The sequence below is a fragment of the Trifolium pratense genome, linkage group LG4 (genome assembly GCF_020283565.1).
Source record: "Trifolium pratense cultivar HEN17-A07 linkage group LG4, ARS_RC_1.1, whole genome shotgun sequence".
In the NCBI taxonomy this organism is placed as follows: domain Eukaryota; kingdom Viridiplantae; phylum Streptophyta; class Magnoliopsida; order Fabales; family Fabaceae; genus Trifolium; species Trifolium pratense.
The window spans coordinates 24,302,405-24,317,237 of NC_060062.1; the positions used below are offsets into that span (position 1 = coordinate 24,302,405).

Genomic DNA, 14,833 nt, shown 5'->3' on the forward strand with positions numbered 1-14,833 from the left:
ACCAAACATTTTACTAGAAAAATGTTATGAAATGAAATGAAATGAAATTAGCTAGTAGTGTCAAAGTACTAGAAGTATGCTTTCAATATGTCACTTTCAGCCAATAGCAAGTAGACATAATAGCATAGACAATAAATGTTAGATATGCTTCATTTTCATAAGCCTCCTATTATACACAAGAGCTATATCTTCCCAACTACCAAGTTCTCCTTCCCTCCATTATATATAGACCACACTTTCTCACTAATTTTCTCATCCCTTACAACTACATTTTCAGTTTAATATTAATATTGAACAATGGATTCTAAAAAGGCAATGCTCATAGGCCTCTTGGCCATGGTTCTTCTTATCTCCTCCGAAGTTTCAGCTAGGGACTTAGCTGAAACTTCCTCTGATACAAAAAAGGGTAATTCTTTTTAATTATATATATATATATATATATATATATATATATATATATATATATATATATATATATATATATATATATATATATATATATATATATCTTTTACTAATAAAAACTTTAATCTTAATGCATCTCAATATTGATATATTAAATAATTTTATATTTGTTTCATAATTAACATAATGATCTATATGATATAAATTATAAATTCATCCGTTAATTTTATAAAATATTTATCTAATAAGATGTTGTTGAACAGTGTAATATTATTTAAATATTACACTGCAATAATTTAATATTTTATTTATATATACATAATTTAATGATTCATATATAATATGTCAGCAGAAGTTGTTGAACAAACTAATGAAGTAAATGATGCCAAATATGGTGGAGGTGGTTACCACAACGGCGGTGGTTACAACAATGGAGGTGGTTACCATAACGGTGGTGGTTACAATAATGGGGGTGGTTACCACAACGGTGGAGGCGGTGGTTACCATAACGGTGGTGGTTATAATAATGGGGGTGGTTACCACAACGGTGGAGGCGGTGGTTACCATAACGGTGGTGGTTACAATAATGGGGGTGGTTACCACAACGGTGGAGGCGGTGGTTACCATAACGGTGGTGGTTACAATAATGGGGGTGGTTACCATAACGGTGGAGGAGGTGGTTACCATAATGGTGGTGGTTACAATGGCGGAGGTGGTTACCACAACGATGGAAGAGGTGGTTACAATGGTGTGGGAGGTTACCATAATGGTGGAGGTGGTGGTCATGGTGAAACTGTTCATAACTGATATCATCAAGATGTACTTTCTTAATTACTACATATTAAAATAAATGTCATAAAGACATAATGTTGTGTTTATTAAGAAAGGTATAGGTAGATTGCAATATATGTTGTTGTGTATACTACATTCGGTCTTAAATATAATCAAAAGTTAAAATATTTTTGGCTGAAATATAAACCAAATGCATTTAGATTTTTACTTATATTTAAAATTGGAAGGATTATCTATCTTGCTACTATAGTATAAATTTCATAAGCGGAAATCATGTATATATATATATATGCATCATACTATGTATTAGTGGTGAGGTGATGAGCGTTTAAAAAAGTGGCAATTTCTCAGAACACCTCAAAAGCCGAGGATCCAAATTCCTCAAAAGCGCGTTGTTGATATTATATTTTCACAGTTTGAGCATATGTGATATAGGAGCGGGATTGAAAAATTGTCTAAATCCATTGCCTATTTTTTGTATTAGTTTTTTTGTATTTTTTATTTTACTTTTTGATGTGTAAATTTTACTAATTTTGTTGGCCTTGGTTGTATTATTTGTCCTATGAATTGGATTACTCGTCGGGGTCTCCCATCTCGACTCATTTTCTTACAAAACTTCTATTTTGTCAACCACAAAAAGAAGACGGCTAGATTTTACTCATATTTTTTGGATTATCTTCAATATTATCTCAAGAGTCGTAAAAAATAGATGCAAGTTTATATTTAGTTGAGGTTTAAAGAAAATCAATGTGTTATTTAGGTTTGTTTACTTTTTATCAAATTTTGAATTGAATATACTTACTCTGGTCTATTATAAGTAAAATTTTAATGGAATGACTAAGGTGATCTGACATAACATTTTATTTTATCTTTAAAAAAGGAAAATTTTGGTATTGCTAGCTATTACTCATGTAGAAACTCTTCCTAAGATATAACACTTCACTTTCATCAAAAACAATATCAAACTAACAAACTCAAATTATTTCAAATCAAACATTAACCATTAAAATGTTGACCATAGTACCATAGTATCAATGGTTAGTTGGTTCAGTGGTGATCGATGCTGAATTTGGTAGGGAGAATCACAGTTCGATACCCGCAACTGCGATTGGGCGGAACTGAAATAATTTGATGTCAGAACTGACCACGAACCAGATTAAACTGATGGTAAAAGCCAAAAACGAAAAGAAAATCTTGACCATAGTAACACAATATATATATTTTCAAATGATAACCCAACTATTTGGGTATGGATCATAAACTATTTTTTTTGAAGGATGGATCATAAACTATTTGTTCCTCCTTAAAATTGATAGTAAGTAAATTGTAGTTGATTTATATACTAATTGTCTGTATTGAGTGTTAATACATATTTACAGACTAATTTAAAATTTTAAATCAACTAGTAACTATTTGTCAAAAGAAATCAACTAGTAACTAATTGTCTGTATTATTTTTGTTGACTCAATTAAATATCTTGCTCGTTGGTTTTGGAATTTCTAGTTTCACTCTTATTTCGTTTTAAACTTGTGGTGGAAAATTAGGTGTTCTTTTTTGCGTTAATATATTGGTTTGGTAGGAAATATATTTGTTAAGAAGTACCGCATCGGTTGCGAGATGATCTGACTAAGTGTTTATAAACTATAGAGGCAATCCTCACAATACAAAATCGATTTTATAGGGTTGAGTTAGACCCAATATTCATTTCTAAGATGGTATTAGAGCCTATCCACGATTCCCTAGGACATTTCGTCGGGCCGCCTGCAATCAGATTTCTGATCGGGCCCTCCACCTTTCATATCTGCACCTCAAGCTTATAGCGCTATCCTCACCATACAATCCGATTTTGTAGGATTGAGTTAGACCCAGTATTCATTTCAAAGAATATTATTGTCCATTTTTGTCCTATTCCAATTTCCAAGTAATTGATAATAAAAAACATAATACAGTATATTTGGCTAGTAAGTGCAAATCAGATGATAAAAATTGCGGCATAAAAAATTACGCAAACAATTAACCCCACATGAGCATGATATATTGGTCAGTTTTCTCTTTTTTATTTTTTTAAAAAAAAAGGAGTAAGAGAGTCTTCCATCTCAAAAAATGTAGTTAAATATGTTTTTTGTCCTTACAAAATTACCGCAATAGATAATTTAGCTCTATCAACTATTAGCAATCCCAAATTGTGTCCATAAAACAATAGACCGTCAAAACATATCATTTCACGCGATCCAGAAATATATTGTTGGTATTAAAAATAAGTTATTATGTATATGAAATTTCTGTATATGCATGTAAACAATAAAATAAATTAAAATTTCCTATATTTATTTTGTAACAAGTTGGAAATATTGTCATATTCCGCACAAACCGAACCAATCTTAACCGCGTTGGTTTGGTTTGGATGACTTTTTAAAAACCAACCGAACCGCATGCATTTTTATCTCGCGGTTAAGATGATTTTTATGCTCAATACCGAACCAAACCGCACCGCGAGCACCCCTAACTTTAAGTACTGAACGTTATAAAAATAAAAAATTTGAGGGAAAAAAACACCTTCCTTACATGAAAATTTCAAGATACTTAAATAACGAAAACATAAAGTAGAAAACTAGAAGGGCATGCGTGAAACTGGTAGGCTGGCAAGACATTCTCATTATTGTCTAGCGAAAATTGCTTTTTTGACCCCCTATTCTTCTCCCAAACCCCCCATGTTGACCGTTTTGCCTTTGGGAAAAACAGTTCGGTACATGAAACCCGAACCTATGTGATTTCATCTCCTGTAACTTGAAAACGTATGGGCCAGAGGCTATGAAACATGTGTTCGGTAGTTACGAACCGAACATTGTTTTTTTTTAACGTTTCGGTACTTACGAACCGAAAACACTTCGGTTCGGTCCGCAGTTACCGAAGGGACCCTATATAGCCTAGGTGACAGAAAACTGTCCTTTCATAACCACTTTGACACTCAATCGGGATTGTTGCGATCTAGGGCGTTTTTGGGAGGTTTTGAAGGCATCAAAGCAACGATTCATCACCCAAAAGCGATCCTATACTCATTTGGAGTCATACAACAGGTAATCTTTACTTTAAACCGTTTATTTTTTGAGTTTTCAAAGTTTTGCTGTCAAACCGAGTTTCGGTAGATAGGTACCGAATCCTGGAATCGGTAGATACAAACCGAAATAATACGAAATCCTGATTTGCTTGTTTTGGTTTAAATACTTAGGTGTTGGTATGACAGAACCTCTAGATGATTCAAAAGCAAATATTTATGATCCTATTGTTGTGGAACCTGTCATTGCTGAACCTATTGTTGGAATCAACACAATCAACAACAGAATAAAAGCAAGAAAATGAGAGAGATGAGTTTGAAATCTTACTTGTAGAGATGAGTTCGAGGATTAGCAGAGTGAAATGGAGGGATTAGAAGAGCGAAATCGTTGTTCTACCGATGAAATCCTCAATTTGCGATTGAAACGTTAAAAATCGTCTTATTCCTTTGTTACAAAGTGTTTTGACGCAAATGATGAAGGTTTTGGGTTTTTGCTGGTATATTAGACCATTTTGGTTCGTGCGAACCGAACGTTAGCGTGTTCGGTACAAAGCTACCAAACGTTAGCGTGTTCGGTACAACCCTACCGAACGCTAGCGTTTTCGGTACCAACCTACCGAAATTGAGTTTCTCCTTGTTTTGCACCCTAAGATAGCAATAAAACACGCTTTCGGTAGTTACGAAACCGAAATTTTATCCTTCGGTTTGTATGTACCGAATGATACTCAGACCAAAACTAGGGGTATTTTGGAATTTTTGGGCGGTTTGGGAGACACATGGGTGGTTTAAAAAGCAATTTTCTTGTCCAGCACTTTACCGAAAATTCTTGGGCCTTTGGAATCCATTCCAATAAGTTCAATAGCCCAACTAAAAAGAACATCATCAATTTAATTTTTTGAAATTGCTATCTACCCATTTATATGCTCACAGACCCTTGCTTTTGGTCTCCCTTGTCAGACAGGAACGGAGCTAGGAATTACATTTAGAAGGGACTAGGGGTGCTCGCGGTTCGGTTTGGATCGGTTTTGAGGCAAAAACTCATCCGATCCAAAAATAAATTCATTTGCGGTTTGGTTCGGTTTTGGATGACAAATAAAAAAAATCCGATTCAATCCGATCCAATATTATGCGGTTTAATTTGGATCGGTTTTTGGATATCCAAATTATAAATTGTAATTTTTTTTAATAAATATAAATATTTTAAAAAACGCTACAAAATAATAGTTTGACATTTTTGACAAAATAAATATTAAGTTTGATGTAAAATATAACATATAATATATTGAAAATTAATATTTTGGAATCACAATTATCAATTATATTCGAAACATATAAAAAGTAAAAATAAAAAAATAAATTTAACTAACATATAGTATTAACAAAATTTAAAATAGATTAAATTAATTAACAAAATTTAAAATGAAAAAAAAAAGGTTAATGTAATATATATATTTATACTAATAAAAAGATAAATAAATATTAAAATATATGTATGCGGTTTGGTTTGGTTTGGATCGGTTTTAAGAAATCAATCCGAAATCCGATCCGATCCAGCGGTTTTCACAAAAGAACATCCAAACACATCCAAAAAACTTCGGTTTTTTGTGGTTTTCGGTTTTTTTGGATCGGTTTTCGGTTTTTATTTGGATTGGTTTGGATTTGAGCACCCCTAGAAGGGACCGAATTTAAAAGTATAATTTAATAAAGAAAAAACCAAGTTTTCAAAACATAACATATAGAAGCAATTGTAAGATATTTCTAAAATTAATATTGTGAATCTGCATTTTATGGGCCACTTTTTTAAGTTGATTTTTTTTGTCACTCTATTTTCACATTTATTGAAATTTTGGTTTCAATTCATTTGTTTTGCTAGAAAAATAGCGAATCTTTGCATAAAATAAAGTGAACTTTAGTTTTAAAAAAAAATATTTTGTCTTTAAATTCAATATTAGAGCAATATAAATCATCTTTTTTGGTACAAAAAAATACTATTTTTAGGAGGGAAACATCTATTGAGAATAAATTTACAAAATAAAAATAGAGCTTATTTTATTTTTAGTACAATCCTTCGACGATATTTTTTTTGACAAGTAATTTAGTAGTTAACATTTCTTCCTTAAAGTTAATAAGTGAAGTATTCTTAAATTTAAATTCCTACTTCTACATATAAAATATGATGTCATTATCAACTAAGTTAAACTCACAGAAATACTGTTAGAAATAATATAAAATTATTGATATGATTTTATCCTAATAGCTTATGTTTTTGGGATAATCGACTATCTGACATGATATCAGAGCCTCTATGACTAAGTAGTTTAGAGTTCGATTCTCATTCCCATCACTTTCTAATTAAAAAGTTGAATTTAAGCATATGGTATGTGGACTTATGCATTATTCACGCTTCAAGCCCAAGTGAATTTTTGCGTGAGAGAAAGTGTTAAAAATATAATATAAAATCATTAATGTGGCTCTATCTTAACAGCTTAAATTTTTGGGATAATCGGCTATCTACGTGGATTTGTCATCATCTACAAAATAGAAAATGAAGAGTCATTTTCACTAGTATGACCAACTAGTGGTTGATAGTTCAGTTAGCTAACGAGGACAACCCATTTAATATGTATCTTTCCGTTGTTGAGTTGGGAACTTGGAATTTGCTACTTCTTCTATTCCTATTTTTTTTGTCCTCTTAGAACTTTTCGTACACATAAATTAAGATATAATAAATATTTTTTATTCAAGAAATAAAGAAATCTTTTTTTAGGATCACTTTATTCACTTTTTGTGGCATCTCATTTGGTTTAGCAACGAAAAAAAGAGAAAGTATTTCTGACATTTCATTTGGTTAGCAATGACGTGGAGTATTTGGCGCGCAATAATATATTATTTCGAGGTGACTGTGTGATTGTTCTTTCCTCAGTCAGACCAAATTATTTATATATCGTGGTTTTGATTTATAGGCCGTTTAGGGAGGAATGTAAATTTAACTTTTTCTGATTGGTGTAATAATATTTCAATATGCTTTCAAAGTATATAAGGTGATTGTTCTTGAATTGTAAGGGTTGAGTACCCCTTGTACTCCTTATAATTCAATCTTTCCTTATATATATATATATAAAAGATATAATAAATACTGGTTAGTTAAGTTTTTTTATTATATTTATTTTATTAAAAAAGAAAAATATTTATTTAATAAATTCTTTAGTTTTTTAAGGATATAAAATATAGGGTCATGCTAAACAGTGTCTCCGGAATATTTTTTAAGCATATGTAAAAAAGAATATTAAAGATAAAGTTAATGCTAGAAAAATATTTGTTTTTATGATTTTAAGGTAGTAAAGGCACAAGTGTCAAGATTAAACTTTCATATTAGTAAACTTGACTAGTGTTCCGGAGGCATTATTTAACATTTTCCCAAAAGATAAAACTTCATTAATTTTACCTTAATTTTTTTTTAAAAAACTAAAATTTTGAAACAAAAATAAAATATCGAAAGACCAACCCACTTTGGGTGTGGTGTTGGTTTGGGTCCTTGGAGTATGCTCCTCTCAAGGTCTCAAGTTCGATTCCCCTGGTGCCAATTTTGGTGGGCTAAGTCCATACAGAGTAAAAAAAACTCTGCTTCAAATGGGGGCCCCCGCAAGTGGGAGGTGAGATTGGTCCCCTTGGATTAGTCGGTCCTAGGGCCGGATACCATATTTTAAAAAAAAAAATATTGAAAGACCAAAGATTAGAGACGGATGAAATATTAAAAAAAAATAAAAAATTACTACCAGATACTCCCGCCGGTTCTTAATATAACAAAAAGTTCATTTTTAAGATACATTGAAATATCTTAAAAATGAATGTATTTAAGAATTACTAACATATACTCCCTCCGGTCCTTAATATAACAAAAAGTTCATTTTTTAAAATACATTGAAAGAGAGAATTCAAAGATACATTAAAAAATTGATGTATTTAGACCATATCATAGACTAGATACAACAATCTTCCCATATATCTAAATATCTTTAATATCATTCACTAAATTGAGTGAGAAGATTTAATAACACCTATTTAATTTTGCATATCACTATAATAAAAAATTAAAGGAGAATGTTAACTTGTGTCTTTAAGGGCATATATTAAGAAGATAAATGTGGAAAAAATTTATTGAACTTATGGTGTATTTAATTATCTAAACATTAAATTCTTTGTATCATTAAATGTTATATTTCTATTTTTAGGTAGCTTAACATGTGCCCTTATGACACAAGTTAACATGACCCAAAATTAAACAATAGCAGCCAATTTAGAATTTCTACACTCACTAAACATCACATCGAAGTGGTGGCTTGCGATTTAACCATGGGACACTGCAACCAACAGCATTCAAAGTTACACATGATTCTGTACTTCCTCCGTCCCAAATTATAAAGCGAAAAATTCATTTTTTTGTCCCAAATTATAAGAGAAAAAATTATTTTCAAGAATATTTTTTCCTTATTTTCATAAAATTAAATGCAAATTGCATTTAATTTCTTCTCTCTCTCATTTTCTCAATAAACAACAACTAATAAAAATTGTTTTTACATCTTCCTATTCAACTTATTCCAAAGAAAACCCACAAAAACATATTTAAATTCTCATATTTTACGTTTTTTTAATAAGTGTGATTTTTTTATTTTTTCTTATAATTTGGAACGGTAGGAGTATAGTTGTAGTGTAATTTGAAGTATTTGAGAAGGAAGATAAGTACTGCTTAGGCTTCTTAGACATTGATATTAATTATTGCTACTTTTGTTGGAGATTGAATGGGGCCCCGAGACCATCGATCAATTTTAGAAATTGAGAACTGTACATAAACCTAACTAATTGGGTCCGTTCTAATCGGTGTTTCTGAGATATTTTTTAAGCCTATTAAAAAAATAAAAGATAAATTAATATTCATAAGATAATTTTTTCTAGAAGTACTGTTTAACATTTTATTTTATTTTTTATAACGGAAGATAGATGGAACTATCGTAGGGGGTGTTATTGTTAAGTGAGAAAATAGAAAGGAGATGAAATACATCCGGATAAAGTTTAAGGGAGGTGAATGTAATTTTTTCTTATAATTAACGATATTTAATAAAAAATTGATTGATCGTTAATTTTAACGAGTTTCAATAACATATCAAATAATTTTTAATTTCTTTAAAAATATTTATGAATGATGTATATAATAAAAATTTGTACACCATTTACTATTTGAAGTACTTAAATATATATTGTAGTAAACTACCTAGACATCAAAATGTATCCACAAATTATCTCATCTCATTTATCTAAATTTTAAGTTGATGAAATCTACTTAACATTTAACAATATGTCTTAAATAATTACAAATCAATGAGAAGTATACATGCAACAAGTTGGTTTTGGCGTAGCTTTTTTTCAAAAATCCCAAAATAGTCTTAACAATTTTTTAAAAATTCACACTCTTCTTTAATAACTTCCAAAAACCAACTATACTCTCCTTTAACTTCCAAAAACTAACTATACACTACCACTTTCTCTTCATTTGGTTGATAATTAATTGAAAAAAACATAAGAAAAAAATTAAATTGAAAAAAACATAAGAAAAAAATTAAAGTATATATTAGTGCAATAGAAAAAGTGGATCACCAGTCTTAAATAATTACAAATCAATATATCTTTTTGAACTCGCTTTTACAACATGCGTCTCAATTTTCTTTCTACTTTTCCACTTTCTTGAATTATTCAGCCACATTTCACACAAATGGAAAAAAAAAAATAAACAAATGAGAAATGATGGTAATTTTACAATATCTTAACAATTATTGAAGTATATTATTGCCTGCCAATTCTAAGATTCACAAGTGATGCATATGGTGCATGGTGCATGGTGCATGGTGCACAAGTTAATGATATTATTATAACGAATACGAATTTTACAAAATCGACCGTTAGGTTGATAGTTTATATCATATAGATCATCCATGTCAAATTTTAAAAAAAATTGAAAATCATATGATATGTCATTGAAAACTCATAAACCGTTAATTTTGACGGGTTTCAATGACATATCATATGATTTTCAATTTTTAAAAAATTTGACATGGATGACCTATATGATACAAACTTTTAATCAAACGCTGGATTTTGTAAAATTCGTATTTATTATAACGATATTATTAACTTGTGCATCATGAAAGACATTATGCACTTGTTCATATTATGATGCACTTAATTGTTCATATTAGCCAAAACCTATTAATACATATACAAGATACTCCCTCCATCCCAAAATTTTAGTTATTTTAGAGTTTTGAACGTGGATTAAGAAATAATAAATATTGATAAATTAAGTTTATTTTTACCCTTAATTTATTAAAAAAGAGAAAAATCATTTAAAGAATGTTTTAGTTTTTATAAGGATATAAATGATAAATTATCATTAATTGTGTCTTGATTTCTTAAAAGGACAAAAGTTTTGGGACAAAACTAAAAAAATAAAGGACCAAAAATTGAAGACATAGAGAGAATTAAATTGCGAATAGTACGTACAATATTATTTTAAAATAATCATTTAGTATAAATCGTATCAAATTCTATCAAATATTGATAAAAAATGTTGATGTACTTAGTACAAAAATTAAAAATAATATCACTATAAAAGTTAAAGTATGTCGTTATATATATATATATATATATATATATATATATATATATATATATATATATTTTACTTTTACCACCAGTTTTATCCGGTTCAAGAGTCAGTTCTAGCATTAAGTAGTTTCAGCCCTCTCCTGATCGCGGTTGTAGGGATCGAGCCATGTCCTCCGTACCTAACTTAGCATCAATCATCACTAAATTAACTAACGATTTGAAGTATGTCGGTGCTTTAAATAATATAATTTATAAACAAATCAATTATCATAATAAGGAACAACAAAAAAATAATTTGCAAGAAGGGGAGTATAAAACAAGAATTCTAATGGCCTCTATCAAACCGACACTGAATAGATCGATGTAGATATTGTTTGATTGATTAAAATTATTTATGTTGATATGGATCATGATGAACTCATTAAACGTGATCTAATTTTTCTTAGGCAAAGACTGATGTAGATATAGTTTGCTAAAGTCATATGCATGTGGAACTAATGAGGGGCCACCAGGTCACTACAAAACAATGTCGATTTTGTTCATCAATTGAAAAATCGATTTCACTTATTGCCTCAAGAATTATAGTCAAAGTGTTCGTCTGAAATGAATTAATTTGGGACCTAATGACCTGTCTAGTTTTTTGAATTCATCTCACTTTGATAAAATCTGTAGCTGTCAAAAGAGACGGACCTCAGTTTGACAATTTTTTGTTTGTTGCTGATCATATATTCAACTTTTGTGTTGCAAATCCATTTATAGGTTTAGTTAAGTACTACTGTATATGTGTATTCATATTCTATTATGATACAAATTAAATAATATATACTTTATTTTTAATTGAATTATGTAATAGTTGTTTTACTTTCCTTTACTTTACTTTTTTATTTATTCATTTTTTTTTTATTGATATACTTATTTTTATAATTTTTGATTTTAGGCTTTGGGTCATCATCTCTTACTCATAAGAACTGAACCGTGAGGTTGATGCTCTTCACATATGTCCTTTTGAAATATTTTTAAAAGGTATGTACCCTTTAATTTTATTTATTTTATTTGAGTTTTTCTAATTCTGTCACTATTTATATGCCAATTGTATGACTTAGATTTTGCCACATCTCTTTTCATTCAATCTTTTGTGTGTTTTGAAATAGATTTATATGTTGTGCGGAGATATATCCTATTACTCCTGTATATATAAATTTTAGATAGTTATTCTGTTACTCATGTAAAGTAAACCATAATCCTTAAACCAATAATATTTCTTCATTTAACCACTCACTTACAATGTCACATCACTTCTCCTTAGAAAATAAATCTTTTGAGTCTCGGATTCTCTATTTTAAAATAATATTTAATGTTTCAGTTTTATACAATTGTAAAATAAAAACAATGGCATCACACCCGTGCATCGCACGGGTAAGGGTCTAGTATATATAATTCTTAAATAGTTCTCCTAACCCTAATCCACTTAGACCAATCAAATTGTTTCATTTAGCCACATCATCCATTTAAATCCAATTAAATCACTCTATAATGCCACATCATTTCTACTTTTATTATTATTATTATTATTATTATTATTATTATTATTATTATTACTACTACTGTCATCTCTATACTTTTCATATTCTACATTTATATACTTATGACTTTTTAATATACACTCACTCAGGTCTTTACTTATCCTTTACTTTTTTTGCAAATATAATAATTTTTGCTTACTATATTATAATAAGGAGAATACAAAAATACACACTAATTAACTTTGTAACTCCCGGTAATATATTTTTCATCTCTTAAGTCACCATTAAATTTTCATCCCTTGGACTTTTCTACCAATATTTTAATATATAGGTTACAATTGTTGTAATTTGTATCCTATTCATATTTTCCTAACTAACCATTACGTAGAAACAAATATTTTCATCCCCTGATGCTCAATCATGTGCTTAACAAGATTACCATTTGTTTTTTCGGTTGAATGTGAGAATAGATTTTTTTCATATCTTATATGTGCAATTTCTCTTTCCATTGTCTCGCCTCTTCATCTTTTATGCATCAGTTATAAATACTTATGTTATTTTCTAAAACCATGATTTGTTGTAGTTATTTTATTTCTTGCAAAAATTAACTTTTGCATAACAAATAAAATTAAGAGAATTTGACATTTTTTATTTGTTGCAGATCATACATTCAACTTTTGTGTTGCACATCATTTATAGGTTTAGTTAAGTGCTACTGTATATGTGTATTCATATTATATTATGATACAAATTAAATAATATATACTTTATTTTTAATTGAACTAGCGGGCCAGACAGGCGCGTTTCGCGCCTGCCTGTGTCTAATTTATGATTGTTGGAAGACCTTAATAAGAAAGAACCATTGTGCAGTTATAATATGTTACGTTATTAGATGCCTTATTAGATCTATTGTGTTATTTAAAATTTGAATTTAAAATAAAGGATAATTTGGACAATATAAAAAATTCATCACAAACTCACCTATCCTTTTTATATATTGTTATATATTTAAAATTTGAATTTAAAATAAAGGGTAATTTGGAAAATATAAAAAATTCATCTCAAACTCACCTATCCTTTTTATATATTGTTATAGATTTTGTAATAGTTGTTTTACTTTCCTTTCCTTTAATTTTATAATTTGAATTTAAAATAAAGGATAATTTGGACAATATAAAAAATTTATCCCAAACTCACCTATCCTTTTTATATATTGTTATAGATTATGTAATAGTTGTTTTACTTTCCTTTCCTTGACTTTTTTATTTGTTCATTTTTTTTTATTGATATACTTATTTTTATAATTTTTTATTTTAGGTTTTGGGTCATCATCTCTTACTCAAAAGAACTGAACTGTGAGGTTGATGCTCTTCACATATGTCCCTTTGAAATATTTTTAAAAGGTATGTACCCTTTAATTTTATTTGTTTTATTTGAGTTTTTCAAATTTTGTCACTATTTATATATACTAATTGTGTGACTTAGATTTTGCCACATATCTTTTCATCCAATCCTTTGTGTGTTTGGAAATAGATTTATATGTTGTGCGGAGATATATCCTATTACTCCTATATATATATAAATTTTAGATAGTTATTATGTTACTCGTGTAAAGTAAACCATAATCCTTAAACCCAATAATATTTCTTCATTTAATCACATCAGTCACTTACAATGCCACATCACTTCTCCTTAGAAAATAAATCTTTTGAATCTCAAATTCTCTATTTTATTATTATTATTATTTTGATAATATTTAATGTTTCAGTTTTATGCAATTTTGTAAAATAAAAATAATCGCATCACACCCGTGCATCGCACGGGTATATAATAAAAATTTGAACACCATTTACTATCAAAATGTATCCACAAATTATCTCATCTCATTTATCTAAATTTTAAGTTGATGAAATCTACTTAACATTTAACAATATGTCTTAAATAATTACAAATCAATGAGAAGTATACATGCAACAAGTTGGTTTTGGCGTAGCTTTTTTTCAAAAATCCCAAAATAGTCTTAACAATTTTTAAAAAATTCACACTCTTCTTTAATAACTTCCAAAAACCAACTATACTCTCTTTTAACTTCCAAAAACTAACTATACACTACCACTTTCTCTTCATTTGATTAAACATAAGAAAAAAATTAAATTGAAAAAAACATAAGAAAAAAATTAAAGTATATATATATTAGTGCAATAGAAAAAGTGGATCACCAGTCTTAAATAATTACAAATCAATATCTCTTTTTGAACTCGCTTTTACAACATGCGTCTCAATTTTCTTTCTACTTTTCCACTTTCTTGAATTATTCAGCCACATTTCACACAAATGGAAAAAAAAAATAAACAAATGAGAAATGATGGTAATTTTACAATATCTTAACAATTATTGA

General features: G+C 28.9%; 1 protein-coding gene across 1 annotated transcript; it reads left to right on the forward strand.

Annotated features, from left to right (window-relative positions):
- The first annotated feature begins 242 nt into the window (after positions 1-242).
- LOC123881663 (abscisic acid and environmental stress-inducible protein-like) lies at positions 243-1,377 on the forward strand. The gene is made up of 2 exons (XM_045930384.1): positions 243-406; positions 758-1,377. The coding sequence occupies exons 1-2, from the start codon at positions 298-300 to the stop codon at positions 1,210-1,212; spliced, it is 564 nt and encodes a 187-aa protein (XP_045786340.1). The 5' UTR covers positions 243-297; the 3' UTR covers positions 1,213-1,377.
- Positions 1,378-14,833: the final 13,456 nt, after the last annotated feature.